This window comes from Lynx canadensis, chromosome D3, assembly GCF_007474595.2.
Source record: "Lynx canadensis isolate LIC74 chromosome D3, mLynCan4.pri.v2, whole genome shotgun sequence".
NCBI lineage: Eukaryota > Metazoa > Chordata > Mammalia > Carnivora > Felidae > Lynx > Lynx canadensis.
Window position 1 is genome coordinate 87,342,895 of NC_044314.2, and position 14,408 is coordinate 87,357,302.

General features: G+C 40.2%; 1 protein-coding gene across 5 annotated transcripts in view; it reads right to left on the reverse strand.

The window, feature by feature from the left end:
• MPHOSPH9 (M-phase phosphoprotein 9) overlaps positions 1-14,408 on the reverse strand; it is a 60,822-nt gene that overhangs the window by 31,493 nt on the left and 14,921 nt on the right. For 4 of the 5 annotated variants that reach the window (XM_030336233.2, XM_030336236.1, XM_030336234.1 and 1 more), the window contains 7 exons: positions 14,052-14,142; positions 11,960-12,063; positions 8,555-8,680; positions 7,931-8,388; positions 7,444-7,599; positions 3,528-3,615; positions 844-1,059 (listed from right to left, as the gene is read on the reverse strand). In XM_030336233.2, coding sequence (XP_030192093.1) covers positions 844-1,059; positions 3,528-3,615; positions 7,444-7,599; positions 7,931-8,388; positions 8,555-8,680; positions 11,960-12,063; positions 14,052-14,142 — 1,239 coding nt within the window. The remainder of the gene's footprint in view (positions 1-843; positions 1,060-3,527; positions 3,616-7,443; positions 7,600-7,930; positions 8,389-8,554; positions 8,681-11,959; positions 12,064-14,051; positions 14,143-14,408) is intronic. The other variant, XM_032595319.1, reaches the window with a different exon arrangement.

Sequence of the window (14,408 nt, forward strand, 5' to 3'; positions counted from 1 at the left end):
ATGACTTCTAAGGTAGGGGACACCTAGGAAGGGAGAGGTGGGGAAGACCACCGTTTTCCCTTAACATCTGAATATTTAAGCCATTTAACATGGGGGCACCGGGGTGGCTCAGTCGGGTTAAGCATCCGACTTCAGCTCAGGTCATTATCTCATGGTTTGTGGGTTTGAGCCCTACATTGGGCTCTGTGCTGACAGCTCAGAGCCTGGAGCCTGCTTCGGATTCTATGTCTCCCTCTCTCTCTGCCCCTCCCCCCCTTGTGCTCTGTCTCTCTCTCAGAAATAAATAAAAAATTTTTAAAAAATGTACATGTATTATCTTCATGAAAATAAATATTTAAAAAATCAAAGTAACAACAATCTAATGCTCTCAGGGAGAAAACTGCAACAGCCGAAATGCTTTCAGATTTATGTACCATGACAAAGAATATTAAGAAAAATCTAAGAAAAAAAAAAATACACAACCCGAAACCTAATGCAGTTTCAATGTTGTACAAATCCAAATTTTAAGTGACATTATAGCAAAATGAAAAAATTCAATCAAACCTATTCTAAATCTGGTTCATTTTACCCATCTAGCCACATAGATGCTTATTTAAGATAGCTCAAAAGGTGACTCGATAGAGACAAAAAGCATGGGGGAAACACCACAGTTCTGAATGCTCTGACTTCCTGCTTCAAGATAAGACCTAACAGACTCAATCGGGAGAATCTATATTTGCAGCCACAGCAAAGTTATGTCAAACAAAAATAAACTTGGAAAAAGTCATAATAGCCTGTAAGAGTACAACATCTAAAATAACTTTTAGCCAACCCTGTCTTAAGTTTCCATTTTTTGTCACTTACATCTTGAAACATTTTGTTTTCTTGTTTCAGTCTTGCTTCTTTATCATCTGAGAGTTTGTAAGCATTCTCAAATGCTTCTTCTAAATCCTGCAGTCGAGATTTTAGTCGAATGATGGTATTGTCTTTTTCTTTGTTACTTGTTCTCATTTCCTCAATCCGTTCCTGCAAAATTTTGGAAGCACTGCTGGCTGCATTGAAGCGTTCTCTAAAATCACTCTACAAAATAAAAACAAGGATAATAAATTGTTTTTAATTAAAAAAAATAGATGTTTCAGTAGCAGCTAATAAATTGTGGGCATTAAACTATGAAAGAAAAGTAATAAAATAAAACCTACAAATTGGAATTAACAATTTTAATATTTTGTTATGTCCTGGGATGGAGACTAAAAAGGATCACTCTACTAAAGTAACAGCTTCAGGGGTACCTAGCTGGTTCAGTCAGTGGAGCATGTGACTCCTGCTCACAGGGTTTTAAGTTCAAGCCCCACACTGGGTGTTGAGATTACTCAAAAATAAAATCTTTAGGGGTACCTGGGTGGTTCAGTTGGTTAAGCATCCGACTTCAGCTCTAGTCATGATTTCATGGTTTGTGACTTCGAGCCCCACGTTGGGCTCTGTGCTGACAGCTCAGAACCTGGAGCCTGCTTTGGATTCTGTGTCTCCCTCTCTCTCTGCCCCTCCCTGCTTGCGCTGTCTCTCTCTCTCTCTCTCTCTCTCTCTCAAAAATAAACATTTAAAAAAATAATTAATTAAAAATTTAAAAGATAAAAGGGCACCTAGGTGGCTCAGTCAGTTGAGCATCCGACTGCTGGTTTCAGCTCAAGTCATGATCTTATGGTTGATGGGTTCAAGCCCTATATCTGGTTCTGTACTAGCAGCTTAAAGCCTGCTTGGGATTCTCTCTCTCTCTCTCTCTCTCTCTCTGCCCCTCCCCTGCTTGTGCTATCTTTGTCTGTCTCAAAATAAATTAATAAAACTTAAATATTTTTCTAAAAAAAATCAATCAATAACAGCTTCATGAGATTGTCATGAAGTACAGACAGAAAACCATTTCTGGCATTGAACTGCTGGACCCACCTGTAGGTCACTTTAATGAAAAAAATAACCATGGCTATTAGGGAAATGATTCTGAAAGGGCAGCTGGAGTCTGTTGCCCCACATTAATATTTAGGGAGAATCAAGCATTTCTTACCCTATTCTCTTACTATGAAAATAAAAGAGAAAATTCAAAATGCATCTGCTATATTAATATTCATTCAACAATCGTTTCTTGAATATCCACTAGGTGCCAGGCACTAGGGTGCAAAAAATATAAGATTAGCAAGAAAGACAAGTCCCTGACTTTGAGAACTTTACAGTTTAGGAGAAAGACAACTAAAAAAATATATATCAAAGAAAGACAAACAGTGCACAGAACGTAAGTGGCATTTTCCATCAAAATGTTACTAACAAGGTTACACACAGAAGAATAAAATTTGGTAACGCATGAAAAAATATTTTAAAATATTAAAATATTAAGTGTCTGACCTCGGCTCAGGTCATGATCTTGCCGTTCCCAAGTTCAAGCCCCGCATAGGGCTCTGTGCTGACAGCTCAGAGCCTGGAGCCTGTTTTAGATTGTATGTCTCCCATTCTCTCTCTGTCCCTCTCCTGTTCACATCTGTCTCTCTCTCTCTCAAAAATAAACATTAAAAAAAATTTTTTTTAATTTTAAGTTTATGCATTCCTAGTTATACATCAAGAAAATTTAAAACCTAACTCCACATAAAATGTTGTATACAAATATTCATAGCACTGTCATTCATAACAGCCAAAAAATCAAAACAACCCAAACATCCATCACCTAATGAATAAATACAGAATAGTATTCAACCATAAAAAATAATGAAATACTGATTCATGCTACAACATGGATAAGCCTTGAAAATAATCATGCTAAGTGGAAGAAGTCTGACACAAACGGTCATATATATAAGATTCCATTTATACCAATGTCCAGAATGGGCAAATCCAAAGAACAGAAAGTAGGGTAGTGCTTGCTCAGGGCTGGGAACAAGGGGGTTTGGGGTTAGGAGGGAAAGGCTAATGGTTAAGGGTTTCAGGGTTTCTTTTTATTTATTTTTTTATTTTTTTACATGTTCATTTATTTATTTTTGAGAGAGAAAGAGAGAGAAGGAGAGAGCGGGGAGGGGCAGAGAGCGGGAGAATACCAAGCAGGCTCTACACTGCCAGCACCACAGCCTGATGTGGAGCTCGATCTCATGAACCTCAAGATCACGACCTGAGCCAAAATAAAGAATCAGACACTCAACTGACTGAGATACCCAGGTGCCTCTGGGGTTTCTCTCTGAGTGAGAAAATATTCTAAAATTGACTGTAGTGATGCTTGCACAAGTTTGCAAATATACTAAAGACCACAGAATTCTATACTTTCAGACAGTGAGTTTTGTGATATGCAAATTATACCTCAATAAAAAAAATATAAAATTTAAAGGGTAAAAGTTTATCCTATCCTATGAAGCCAGCAGCATTCAAAATATAAGCTTACTTAATAAGACAACCTAAGAAGATTAAAAACACAGAGCCAATATTTTCATAAAACTATTAATTTGTCTCTAAAGTTCAGTTAATAAAAAGGCTTAAATTCTTAACGTTGAGCCACTAAACAACAGAAGAATACTTACAACTTCTATTTCCAGCAAGTTATTCTTATTTTCAAGTGTTCTCACACGACTAGTTGCTTCATTTAGAGCACTATCTAATTGGCCACATCTAAAAACCATAAATTGGAAAGAAAAAATTAGAAGATAAAATCCTTTCCCTTAGAAGTATTCTGTAAATCTGATTTGCCAATATATAAAACAAATTCTCCATTTATTGAACACAGAGGATGCCATTTTAATAAAATACATCCCAATAAACCTGATATCATCTTCCAGAGAAAATTACAATATGAAAAGATCCCTAATAGATAAGTGAAAAAGGCAAAATATGAAAGACATTTGTATACCTATGTTCACAGCAATGTGCACACTAGCCAAAAAGGGAAGCTAGCCAAGTGTCCATGAGGGCTGAATGGATGAACAAAATGTGGTCTATCCATGCAGTGGAATATGATTCAGCCTCAAAAAGGATGACCGTCCAAAGCCTGCTACGACATGGATGAACCTTGAGGGCATTATGCTCAGCAAAATAAGCCAGACACAAAAGTATGCTTCCACTTATACATGGCACCCAAATTCATCTGAGGTGTTAATTTCATAGAAAGTAGGATGGTGGGTGCTAAAGGGTGGGGGTGGTGGGAGTGCAGACTTGTTGTTTAATGGGTCCAGGGGGTCGGGTTTGCAAGATGAAAAAGTTCTGGAGATGGATGGTGGTGATGGTTGCCCAACAATGTGAATGTACTTCATGCCAGCGAAATGATCGCTTAAAAATGGTTAACATGGTAAAAAAAAAAAATGATTAAGATGGTAAATTTTGTTATTTATATTTTACATTAAAAATAAATTTTAAATTAAAAAATATAAGATATAAAAGAATGCATTAAACAGCTTGATCTTTGTTATGAAAGAAAACATATATAAATATGTGTATTGTGATTTGTAGGATATAAAACTTAAGTCTGGAAACTTAGAGGCTGGGTAGGGAGACTTTTCTTATTATATCCCCCTGTAGTTTTCCAAATGAGCATGAATGTATTCTTCTTAGAATTAAAGACCTTCTTCATAAAGTTAATCATCACAGAACCTTAAAATAACAAAATACATGGAAGAATTCGGTTATCATTTTGACTCCGTGTTCATGAATTGGGAGTACAAGCCAATATCTATTTGGCACTGATTATATGCCAAGTCCATGTTAAGCACTTACATTCATCCTCACAATCCTATGAGTTAGGACTATTATCATTAGCATTTTACAGATAAGAAAACAATATGAAGCTTAATTCCTCCTGGGTTGTAAGCCATCAAACTGGGATTCTAAACCCGGCAGTCCGGCTCCAGAGTTCACGCTCCTCACCACTGTGCATTGATGCCACGTAGAACTGATAAAACCGTTCTAGAAAGAAAGAGCACTAAATAGTCAAGTGTAGGTATGTTAACTGTATTTCTCTGTTTTAATTCCCACACTGACTCCGGCATGAGGCTGTGTCACATAATCTGATATCGCAGCTGGCCTACGAGAGAAGTGTCCATGGCCCCATCGGCAGTTCCAGGGGGATTCTCCCAACTGCAATTTTAAGTCTGAAAAACCCTGATGTGTATGCTGACAACTTAAACTTGGTTTTCGTCTTTGGCGAATCATTTCTCCAGTCCTGGCTGACTGCAACTACTGCCACTCATTTGCACACTGTCCTTGCGCCCACCCCAGCGCCCTGACTGCTGCCGCCACCATTAGGACACAGCCACTTAGTCAAATCCTGACTTCCAATCTGTCCTACCTACACTGCCTCACCGCTCCATGGCTCTAGCAGCTTCTAGACAGAAAAGTGCGTTAATCAGCTATCATTTCCTAGGTGTCTTTTCTGGTGGCCTATCTTTAACCCAACAAGGTCTACGAGCTTCTTTCATACTCGTTTTCCACAGGAAGGACCTACAGTCATCTTTGACTTTTTTTTTTTTCATCTTTGACTTCTTGAAAACAAACAAGAACCAACTTCCCCTAGCCTGACATCTACTCTTTTCCTTTTATCCTAGAAAACCTATTTCTGGCTCTTTTCAAATTACTGCTGTCTACCATGGCACCCCCAGTTCCACCCCCAACCCCACCTCCAGCCCCACTCCCAGCAGCAAAACCGAAGCTGTAGTAACACTCAGGTAGTTAACAGCATGTTAACTACCACAGCAACCACAAACTAGTATAAAGGCTAGTTTTCCTACAATTCTCCAAGCTAAACTACTAACTGGACCAGAAGATTTCAGTTCCCTCATCTTTTTTTCAAGGGGCTTTGTCTTTTCTTGCCTTAAAAAAGAATACTTTAGGGGCGCCTGGGTGGCTCAGTCAGTTAAGCGTCCAACTTCGGCTCAGGTCATGATCTCATGGTTCATGAGTTCAGGCCCCGCGTCAGGCTCTGTGCTGACAGCTCAGAGCCTGGAGCCCGCCTCGGATTCTGTGTCTCCCTCTCTCTCTCTTCCCTGCCCTGCTCACGCTTTCTCTCTCAAAAATAAATAAACATTAACAAATTTAAAACAACAACAAAAACAAAAAAAAGAATACTTTGCTGCTATACTGACCTGAGTTTTTTTTTTTTAATATTTATTTATTTTTGAGAGAGAGAGAGAGAGAGCAAACAGGGGTGGGGCAGAGAGAGAGAGAGAGAGAGAAGGAAAGAGAGAATTTCAAGCAGTCTCTGCACTGTCAGCACAGAGTCCAACGTGGGGCTCAAACTCACAAACTGTGAGATCATGACCTGAGCTAAAATCAAGAGTTGGACACTTGGAGCGCCTGGTCAGCTCAGTTAAGTGCACTGACAGCACAGAGCTTGCATGGGATTCTGTCTCCCTCTCTCTCTTCTCCTCCCCTGCTCCTTCTCTCTCTCTCTCTCTCTCTCAAAATAATTTAAAAAAAATTTTTTTTTTAATTTTTTTTAATGTTTATTTATTTCTGAGACAGAGTGAGACAAAGCATGAGCAGGGGAGGGGCAGAGAGAGAGCGAGACACAGAATCTGAAGCAGGCTCCAGGCTCTGAGCTGTCGGCACAGAGCCCAAGCGGGGCTCGAACTCACAAACCATGAGATCATGACCTGAGCCGAAGTCGGTCGCTCAACCAACTGAGCCACCCAGGCGCCCCAAATTAAGAAAAATTTTTAAAGGTGGCTCAGTTGGTTAAGTGGTCATGATCTCACGGTTTGGGAGTTCAAGCTCTGCATTGGGCTCTCTGCTCAGAGCCCACTTTGGGTCCTCTGTTCCCCTCTCTCTGCCCCTCTGCTCTACTCCCCTCTCTCTCAAAAACAAACAAACATTTAAAAAACAAAAAAAAGAATCACTTAATAGACTGAGTCACCCAGGTCCTCCCACCCCCAGCTTTTTCAATCTGTGTAAATCCCATTTAAATGTAAAGTATGTTCCAAGTATGCTGTTATTAATACTAGTGAAGGCATCAAATTTTGTTACTGATTCTCTCCCTAAAACAGCTATACAGGTATCCTTAACATAACTGCCCCTGTGTTTCCATGTTGGTTACTTGTTTGTACAGGATAATTGCTTACACAGGTTCAGGAGTGTCTGGATTTAAGTTACATGTCTCTGAGTTTCAAAGCAGGTTGAGAACTGCTAGAGAATGTTAGAGACTTCTGAGAAAATCTGTACACAATACTAATCCACTCATAAATGACGTTCCTTTACATACAGGGTATCTGCTCAACTGTTCCAGTATTCTGTCCATGTGAAACAAATGTTCTCACGTCAGCCATTAGTGTGCTACACGAGGTTGGTTTCGATCTGTGAAAATAATTCCTTAGGCAAATAGGTCTCTGTTAAAAATTTCAAATCTGAAGCACACCTTTGCAAAATGTTTTATCACAATTAAATATACTTAGGAAAAAATAACATTTCCAAGTTGGAGAAACACTAACTTTAGAGTTGAATTATAAGCTTTACCTGTCTACAAGAATTTGATTGGTTTTCTTCCAATCTTCAACTGCAGAAATCTCCTTTGCCTCCAGTTTCTGTTTCAGACTATTTATTTCTGACTCATAATAAGCTCGAAGATCGGCTACGTGTCGAGCGTGCTTCTCCTTCAGGTTCTGCCGAATCCTGTTGGTGAGGGCAAAACAACTTGTTAGGAAAGCATTTCCTCACTCTACCCCACAAGAGAAACTAAGAATACAATCTTTCTCAAAAGCAAAACTACAGCCTTCTTCCTCTGCACACTCACACAAAACGTAACAGATCGATACACAAGTTAACAACTAATTAAGTAAAAAAAACAAAGACGCGGATACTTAGATGCCCTACTTTAAAAGCGCCGCGTCTCTTTTTTTAAGATTTTATACATTAGTGAAGGTCAATAAAAATCATTTTCATAATTCAAGCAGACATCAAAGAAAAGCTATTAACATTACAAGCCATGCGCTGAAACACATACTTTGACAGTATTACAGGATCTTCCAGAGGAGTCAGCGAAATGCATTCTGGGACACTGTTGGCTGTCCCTGGAAGCTGGGACTGACTGGCTGAGGCTGAAGTTACCACGACCGTGTTTTCTTCATCTACAGTGTTGACCGAGATGTCATTACTAGCAGTGGTAGCCACCGAAGGAAACGTGGAACTGCTCCTACTTTCGTTTGGGAAGCCATGATTTTGCCAAGAGTCCACTGGGGAAGCTTTTGTGTTTGCAGGATACTTGGGGAATCCAGATGACTGAGAAGCGATATTACTTGCTTGTGAAAATGAGTCTATGTCAGAGTGACTAGACATACTGGGGTCTAGAACAGAGTCTGGTGAAAAGGACATTCTGTCATCAAGGGCATTCAAAAAGCCTTGCGGCTGAATTCCTGAAATCTGATTTGGCTTCATGTGTAACGTTGGATCCAGAGTCAGTACCTAGAAATTAAGACAGACAACGGTAGTAAGATTTTGCCCTCCGCACTCAGTGTTTGTTTTTAAGGGAGTAGGCTTTAGATCTCCTACGGAAAATAAAGCTTGAGATAAAAGTTAAGAGTCATGAAGCATCTTTCATTTTCATTCGGCAGGGTGTTGCCAACTTTACCTCTGGTGGATGATTTGGGTTGGAAGCAGAAGTGAGATTCCTCTCAGGTAACTGCTTGTTTTCCCTTTGTTTTTTATGATAAATATCCTTCAGTGATGGTAGCTTCATCTCATTACTAGTATTAGACTTAAAGATATGAAACAAAATTATTTAAGTGGTATTATCAATGATGGAAAAAATTCACTGACACAAGATCAGCACCACAAAAAGATTTCTGAAAGAATTTAAATGAACTGAGACTCTGGACTGTCAGACTTATAAAACAAGTTTAGATGTCATTACCCGTTACTTATGAGTCTCCCTCAGAATGAAAAAAAAAAAATGATATCCCCTAATAATAAATATTAATGTGATAATCTGAACCTAAGTTATTTAATAGCCTCAGAATACTTCCAAAGAATAAAAAACCTTGGTCGTCCCCTGTACTCAAGATAAAAACCAAGTTTTGAGGTATGAAAAGACTTCATGATGAAAAGAGTGAAGCAGGATTAAGAAGACTTTTGGCTAGATTAACATCATGTGACTCAGGGAGACAGGTATACAGAGATGAAATTCCTTATCTGTGTAGTTATTTTCCTACTTTTTTAAGAGTTCACAGACCAAGAAAAAGTGTTAAGAAAGAAGTTACCCAATGGAAACAAGCCCCTTTTTAAATTAATAAGATAAGAAGATACGACCCTAATTCCTACAGCTTGAAATCAGGGCTTTGTCACGCTGGAAATGTTGCAAAGAGGTCTAAAGCTCCAAATTTAAAACCTCAGCCTCAAATTATTTCAAAGTGGGACCTACTGTAGGGCATGCTGGGGTATCATTTAACTTGGGTCTCAAATTTAAACTGTTTTCAATGAGATTATAGATTCAGCAAGAGATATATTGAAAGTACTCAAAGAATATATTCACATATAGCTTTAAATATGTGTCCCATTTCCAGACCCTACACAGGCTGCAGATTGCCATGCATTAACATATTTTAACAAACCCTGTAACTAGCTTGTGAATAGGACAATCGAACTTTTTACGTGTGCATTAAAAACATTAATTTTCTGAATGTGAGCCCTTAAAATTTACTACAATTTCTGTAATTGGAATTTTACTTTTAATTGAAATTTTTTTTAATGTTTACTTATTTTTGAGAGAGAGACAGAGAGAGAGAGAGAGAGAGAGCAGGAGAGGGGCAGAGAGAGAGGGAGACACAGAATCCAAAGCAGGCTCCAGGCTCCAAGCTGTCAGCACAGAGCCCCAATGCAGGGCTCGAACTTATGAACTGGGAGATCATGACCTGAGCCAAAGCCGGACGGCCAACTGACTGAGCCACCCAGGAGCCCCTGGAATTTTACTGTTTATACACCAACAACCTAAAAGACCCTTTCAAGCTGAAAGTTTGTAACAAGCAGAGCACTCAGGAAATGGCCTCGAGCCTGAGGAATCCCTGCCTGGTGACGCCCCAAACCTGGTGGAGCACCCCCAGGCAGAGCTGCTGGAATTACTCTATTTAGAGGTCGTGGTAGCATAACGAACCATTCTTCACCATTTTCCACTTCTATGATCACTATATTTTAACATCTCAGAAGTGAGGATGCCTCTTGTAATTAACGGCATCTTAACATTGCTTTTGGTCAAGTAGCAATTGTGATATAATTGTCATTGTCTGCCCATAAGCACACATAGAAGACATCCAAATTGGCCGAACAGGTGTCAGCAGTTTGGAAAAAAATCCTAGAGCCTACACCAGAAGCCCTGAGAACCAGTATTTAAGGGACAGTGAATCATAGATGGTTAGCAGCATTCCCCATCTGGGTGCCAAAAGTAGGCCAGATCTACAGAACTACTAGGCCAGGTAAAAACTCAGCACCAAGGCCTCTCATCTTTGCCAATCCCCAAAGCTCTTGATGGCTCAAGAAAAACAGTATGCGGAAAAACACAGAAAGGAACACTGAGTTGAAAAGAGAGCATAAGCCTCTGTAGGTGAAGAGGTTTTAACAAATTTATTTCACTTATATCGTCCTTTTTAAGTATGTATAAGAGTTATATGACAAAAATCAAGGTTCAGTTACAAGATCTTTCATTAAGAATAAAATATAAATTCTAAGCGGTAAGAAAGCACTGATATACACGGCTTTTTATTTTTGTTAGAATAATTTTTTAAGTTTATTTACTTATTTTTGAGAGAGAGGGGGGAGAGCGAGCAAGCAGGCAAGGGAAGGATAGAGGGATAGAGGGAGGGAGGGAGAGAGAGAGAGAATCTCAAGCGGGCTCTGAGCTGTGAGCACAGAGCCCGAAGTGGGGCTCCAGCTCACGAACAACGAGATCACGACCCGAGCCAAAACCAAGAGTCGGAGGCCCAACAAACTGAGCTACCCAGGCGCCCCTAGAATAATTTTGTTAGACTATGAAATAGGAAGTTTTAAAATTGACAGTATCTTAGAATCACCAAAATACAGTATTCACTCACTGATGGTGCTGATCACGTCACACACAGTGAGCTCTGTAATCACAAAGCCCACCGAGGCTTCCAGCCCCTCACAATCTCACTCCCCAGCCTTCCTTTCCCTGCATTTATCTGTCTCTCTCTTTTGCTCCCTTCCTGAAGGATGGGATGCTGGTTTGTACCCCTCTTTGGGACTCTGCTGTCTACACATACGCTGTATCCCCACTGCCCCTACCGATGCCTATTACTCATGCTTATAGCTCTCCTGGTTACCTTCGTTGTAATCACTCCTTTTCCCCAACCTTTCTCATCACCTGAATGTACACATGCTGGGTAGTTTGATTTCACCGTGCTGAAGTAAACAAAATATTTACATTTCATGCTCAAAGAAAATGACGACAGCAAATTAAAATGCTCAGCATTATTGGTACAAATGGATTAGCAGGAGGGCGGAATAAGACAGAGAATCAAAACCAGGTGTAGGAACAGCGGAAGCTGTTATCTGCAGACCTACTACGTTTAGCACAGTAGGCGCAAAATCATCTCATTTAATTTTACAACACATTAGCTGGCCATTTTAAATTCCATTTTTAAGTAACCTTCCTATGATCACATAGGCAATGAATGAGAGATTACATTTGAAAGCAAGAACAATTTAAAGCCCACGCTTCTTTTGGGGAGCCTAGGTGGCTCGGTTGGTTAGTGTCTGACTTCGGCTCAGGTCAAGATCTCGCGGCTTGTGAGTTCGAGTACCGCGTTGGACTCTGTGCTGACAGCTCGGAGCCTGGAGCCTGCTTCGGATTCTGTGTCCCTCTTTTGCTCTTTCCCTCCCCTGCTGACGCTCTGTCTCTCCCTCTCTCAAGGATAAATAAAACATTAAACGAATAATTGGAAAAATACAACGTTTATAATGAAACGAAGCTCTGAACTATAATTGTGTGACACAAACACATACACACAATGTGTTTTTAAATCACCTGGCCTGGTGACCTATCTCCAGAGGATGGTGCAAATGCCTTCTCTAAAGTCTCAGGCAAAGAGTGATACATGTCCTTCTCCTCCAGCTTCCAGTAAGTCGGGCCTGTTGTGCACAAATACACAGAAGAGAAGACTAAGAAAAGAGAAAAGTGCTTTCTAGAATAACTTACTTCTACCTACAGAAAATTAAATACGAGAAGTAACTAGTTTTTGGCTATCTGGATACAGGAAATTGAATTTTAATGGAACAAGAATCTCTTAAATGCCTTCCCACGGAAGAGTTCTAATTTGATGATCGAAATATTTAAAAATGAAGTATATTATTAAAAGTCAAGATGTGGGGTGCCTGCTGGCTCAGTTGGAGAAGAGTGCAACTCTTGATCTCGGGGTCGTGAGTTCAAACCCCATGCTGGGTGTAGAGACTATTTTTAAAAATGTTTTTAAAGTCAAGATAAACTACTACAATCTAAAATGTATTTCTTTTTTTTTTTTTTTTTTTTTTTTTTTTTTTTTTCCAACGTTTTATTTTTATTTTCGGGACAGAGAGAGACAGAGCATGAACGGGGGAGGGGCAGAGAGAGAGGGAGACACAGAATCGGAAACAGGCTCCAGGCTCCAAGCCATCAGCCCAGAGCCTGACGCGGGGCTCGAACTCACGGACCGCGAGATCGTGACCTGGCTGAAGTCGGACGCTTAACCGACTGCGCCACCCAGGCGCCCCTAAAATGTATTTCTTAAAAAAGAAAAAAATTCTTTATGAGTAGCACAGACTTAGATAGAAACAATATAAAGAATTCAATGGTTCAGGGGCACCTGGGTGGCTGAGTCGGTTAAGAGTCTAACTCTTGATCTCTGCTCAGGTCATGATCTCCCGATTCGTGAGCTCAAGCCCCACGTTGGGCTCTGCACTGACAGCACAGAGCCAGCTTGGGATTCTGTCTCCCTCTCTCTCTGCCCATCCCCCACTTGTGCACACGCTCACGTGCTCTCTCAAAATAAACAAACTTTAAAAATTAATAAGAATAATAATTCAGTGGTTCAAATACATACTGAGTGTTTACCGTGCCAGGCTGGGGAGCAGAAAATGTGAGAAATGAACAGTAAAGAAATCACAACGTATACACAGGAGGTTAGAAGGCAGTAAACACCAAATGGTAAGACTTAAAAATCAGGTAAAAGGGAATATATGTAGCGTGTGGGGAGGGGTGCTCAGGGTTGGCTCGCTGCAAGGTCACAAGATAATGTTAGCCATTTTAGCCACATATGAGGGAGATCCCCTATATAACGGGTGGAGAGAACATTTCAAATACAGGAAGCAGCAAAGCAAAAGCCCTAAAATGAGAACCTATCTGGCACATTTAAGCAAACAGCCTCTCTGCTGAAGCAGAGAAAGGGAGCAGCAGAAAATGAGGTCAAACAGAACAAGGCTAGATCTTGCTGAGCCTACGGGCACCTATACGACTCTGGCTGTTACCCTGAGGGAAAGAGCATAGAAGGGTTTTGAGCAGAGGAGTCACATGATCTGACCCATCTTAGAGAAGGACTGTTTAGGCTACTGTGTGGAGAACGGATGGAAGGGTGCAAGGGTGAGGGCATGGATGCTGGGCAGGAAGTTGTAGGAACTCAGGTGACAGGTGATGGGGACTCTATTAGGGTGACAGCATGACAGTGGTTGAATTCTGGCAATTTTCATCAGGCAAAGCTAATTTATCCTGACAAACTGGATGTGGGATTGTGGGGGGTAGGGTAGGGAATCAGTATGTTCAGTCATTAAAACTAGAATAAGCTTACCATGGAGAGTAAAGAATGACTCATAAAGGGTTTGAATGTCTTAATTCATTCTGGAGCATCTGAAAAATGCTGAGATGGCTTTTGCAGCTGTTTGAAACAACTGCAAAAGTATTTTTCCCATCTATCTTTACAGAATCTGTAACACTAATGCAAGTAAGGAAGTTATAGTTAACAGAGGCACCACAGAACACATTTACAGAAAGCACGCTAATACACTGGATAGAATTAACATCCCGTGAGAAATGCAGACAAGTTGTTATCAAAACAAAACGAAACAAAACAAAACAACAGGTCTCATACCTGTTCCTGAATCAGACATCCAAGAATTTGGACTCTCATCTGGTTTATTGAGGTAAAAAGCATGAGGGTGCTTAGCAGCAGTGAAATCAGGCTGCAATGCAAGAAAGAAAACCATTAGTCGATGGATAAAAATCATTAGGCACAAACTACTGACCCAAAGAAAGAGAGCCAGGTATCAAACCAAGGCACAGAGAAAGCCTCAGAGGGTTCACGAAGAACTACGAAAGTCCAGTTTTCCCTGTGATTACAAGAATACAAAATGATAGGAATTAACCGTGAAGGATTTTCTTTTCCTGTGTGTTCACACAAGTTTATTTTGGTTCTGTGGAGCTGGAAGAACACTGGGAGCTGGTGTTA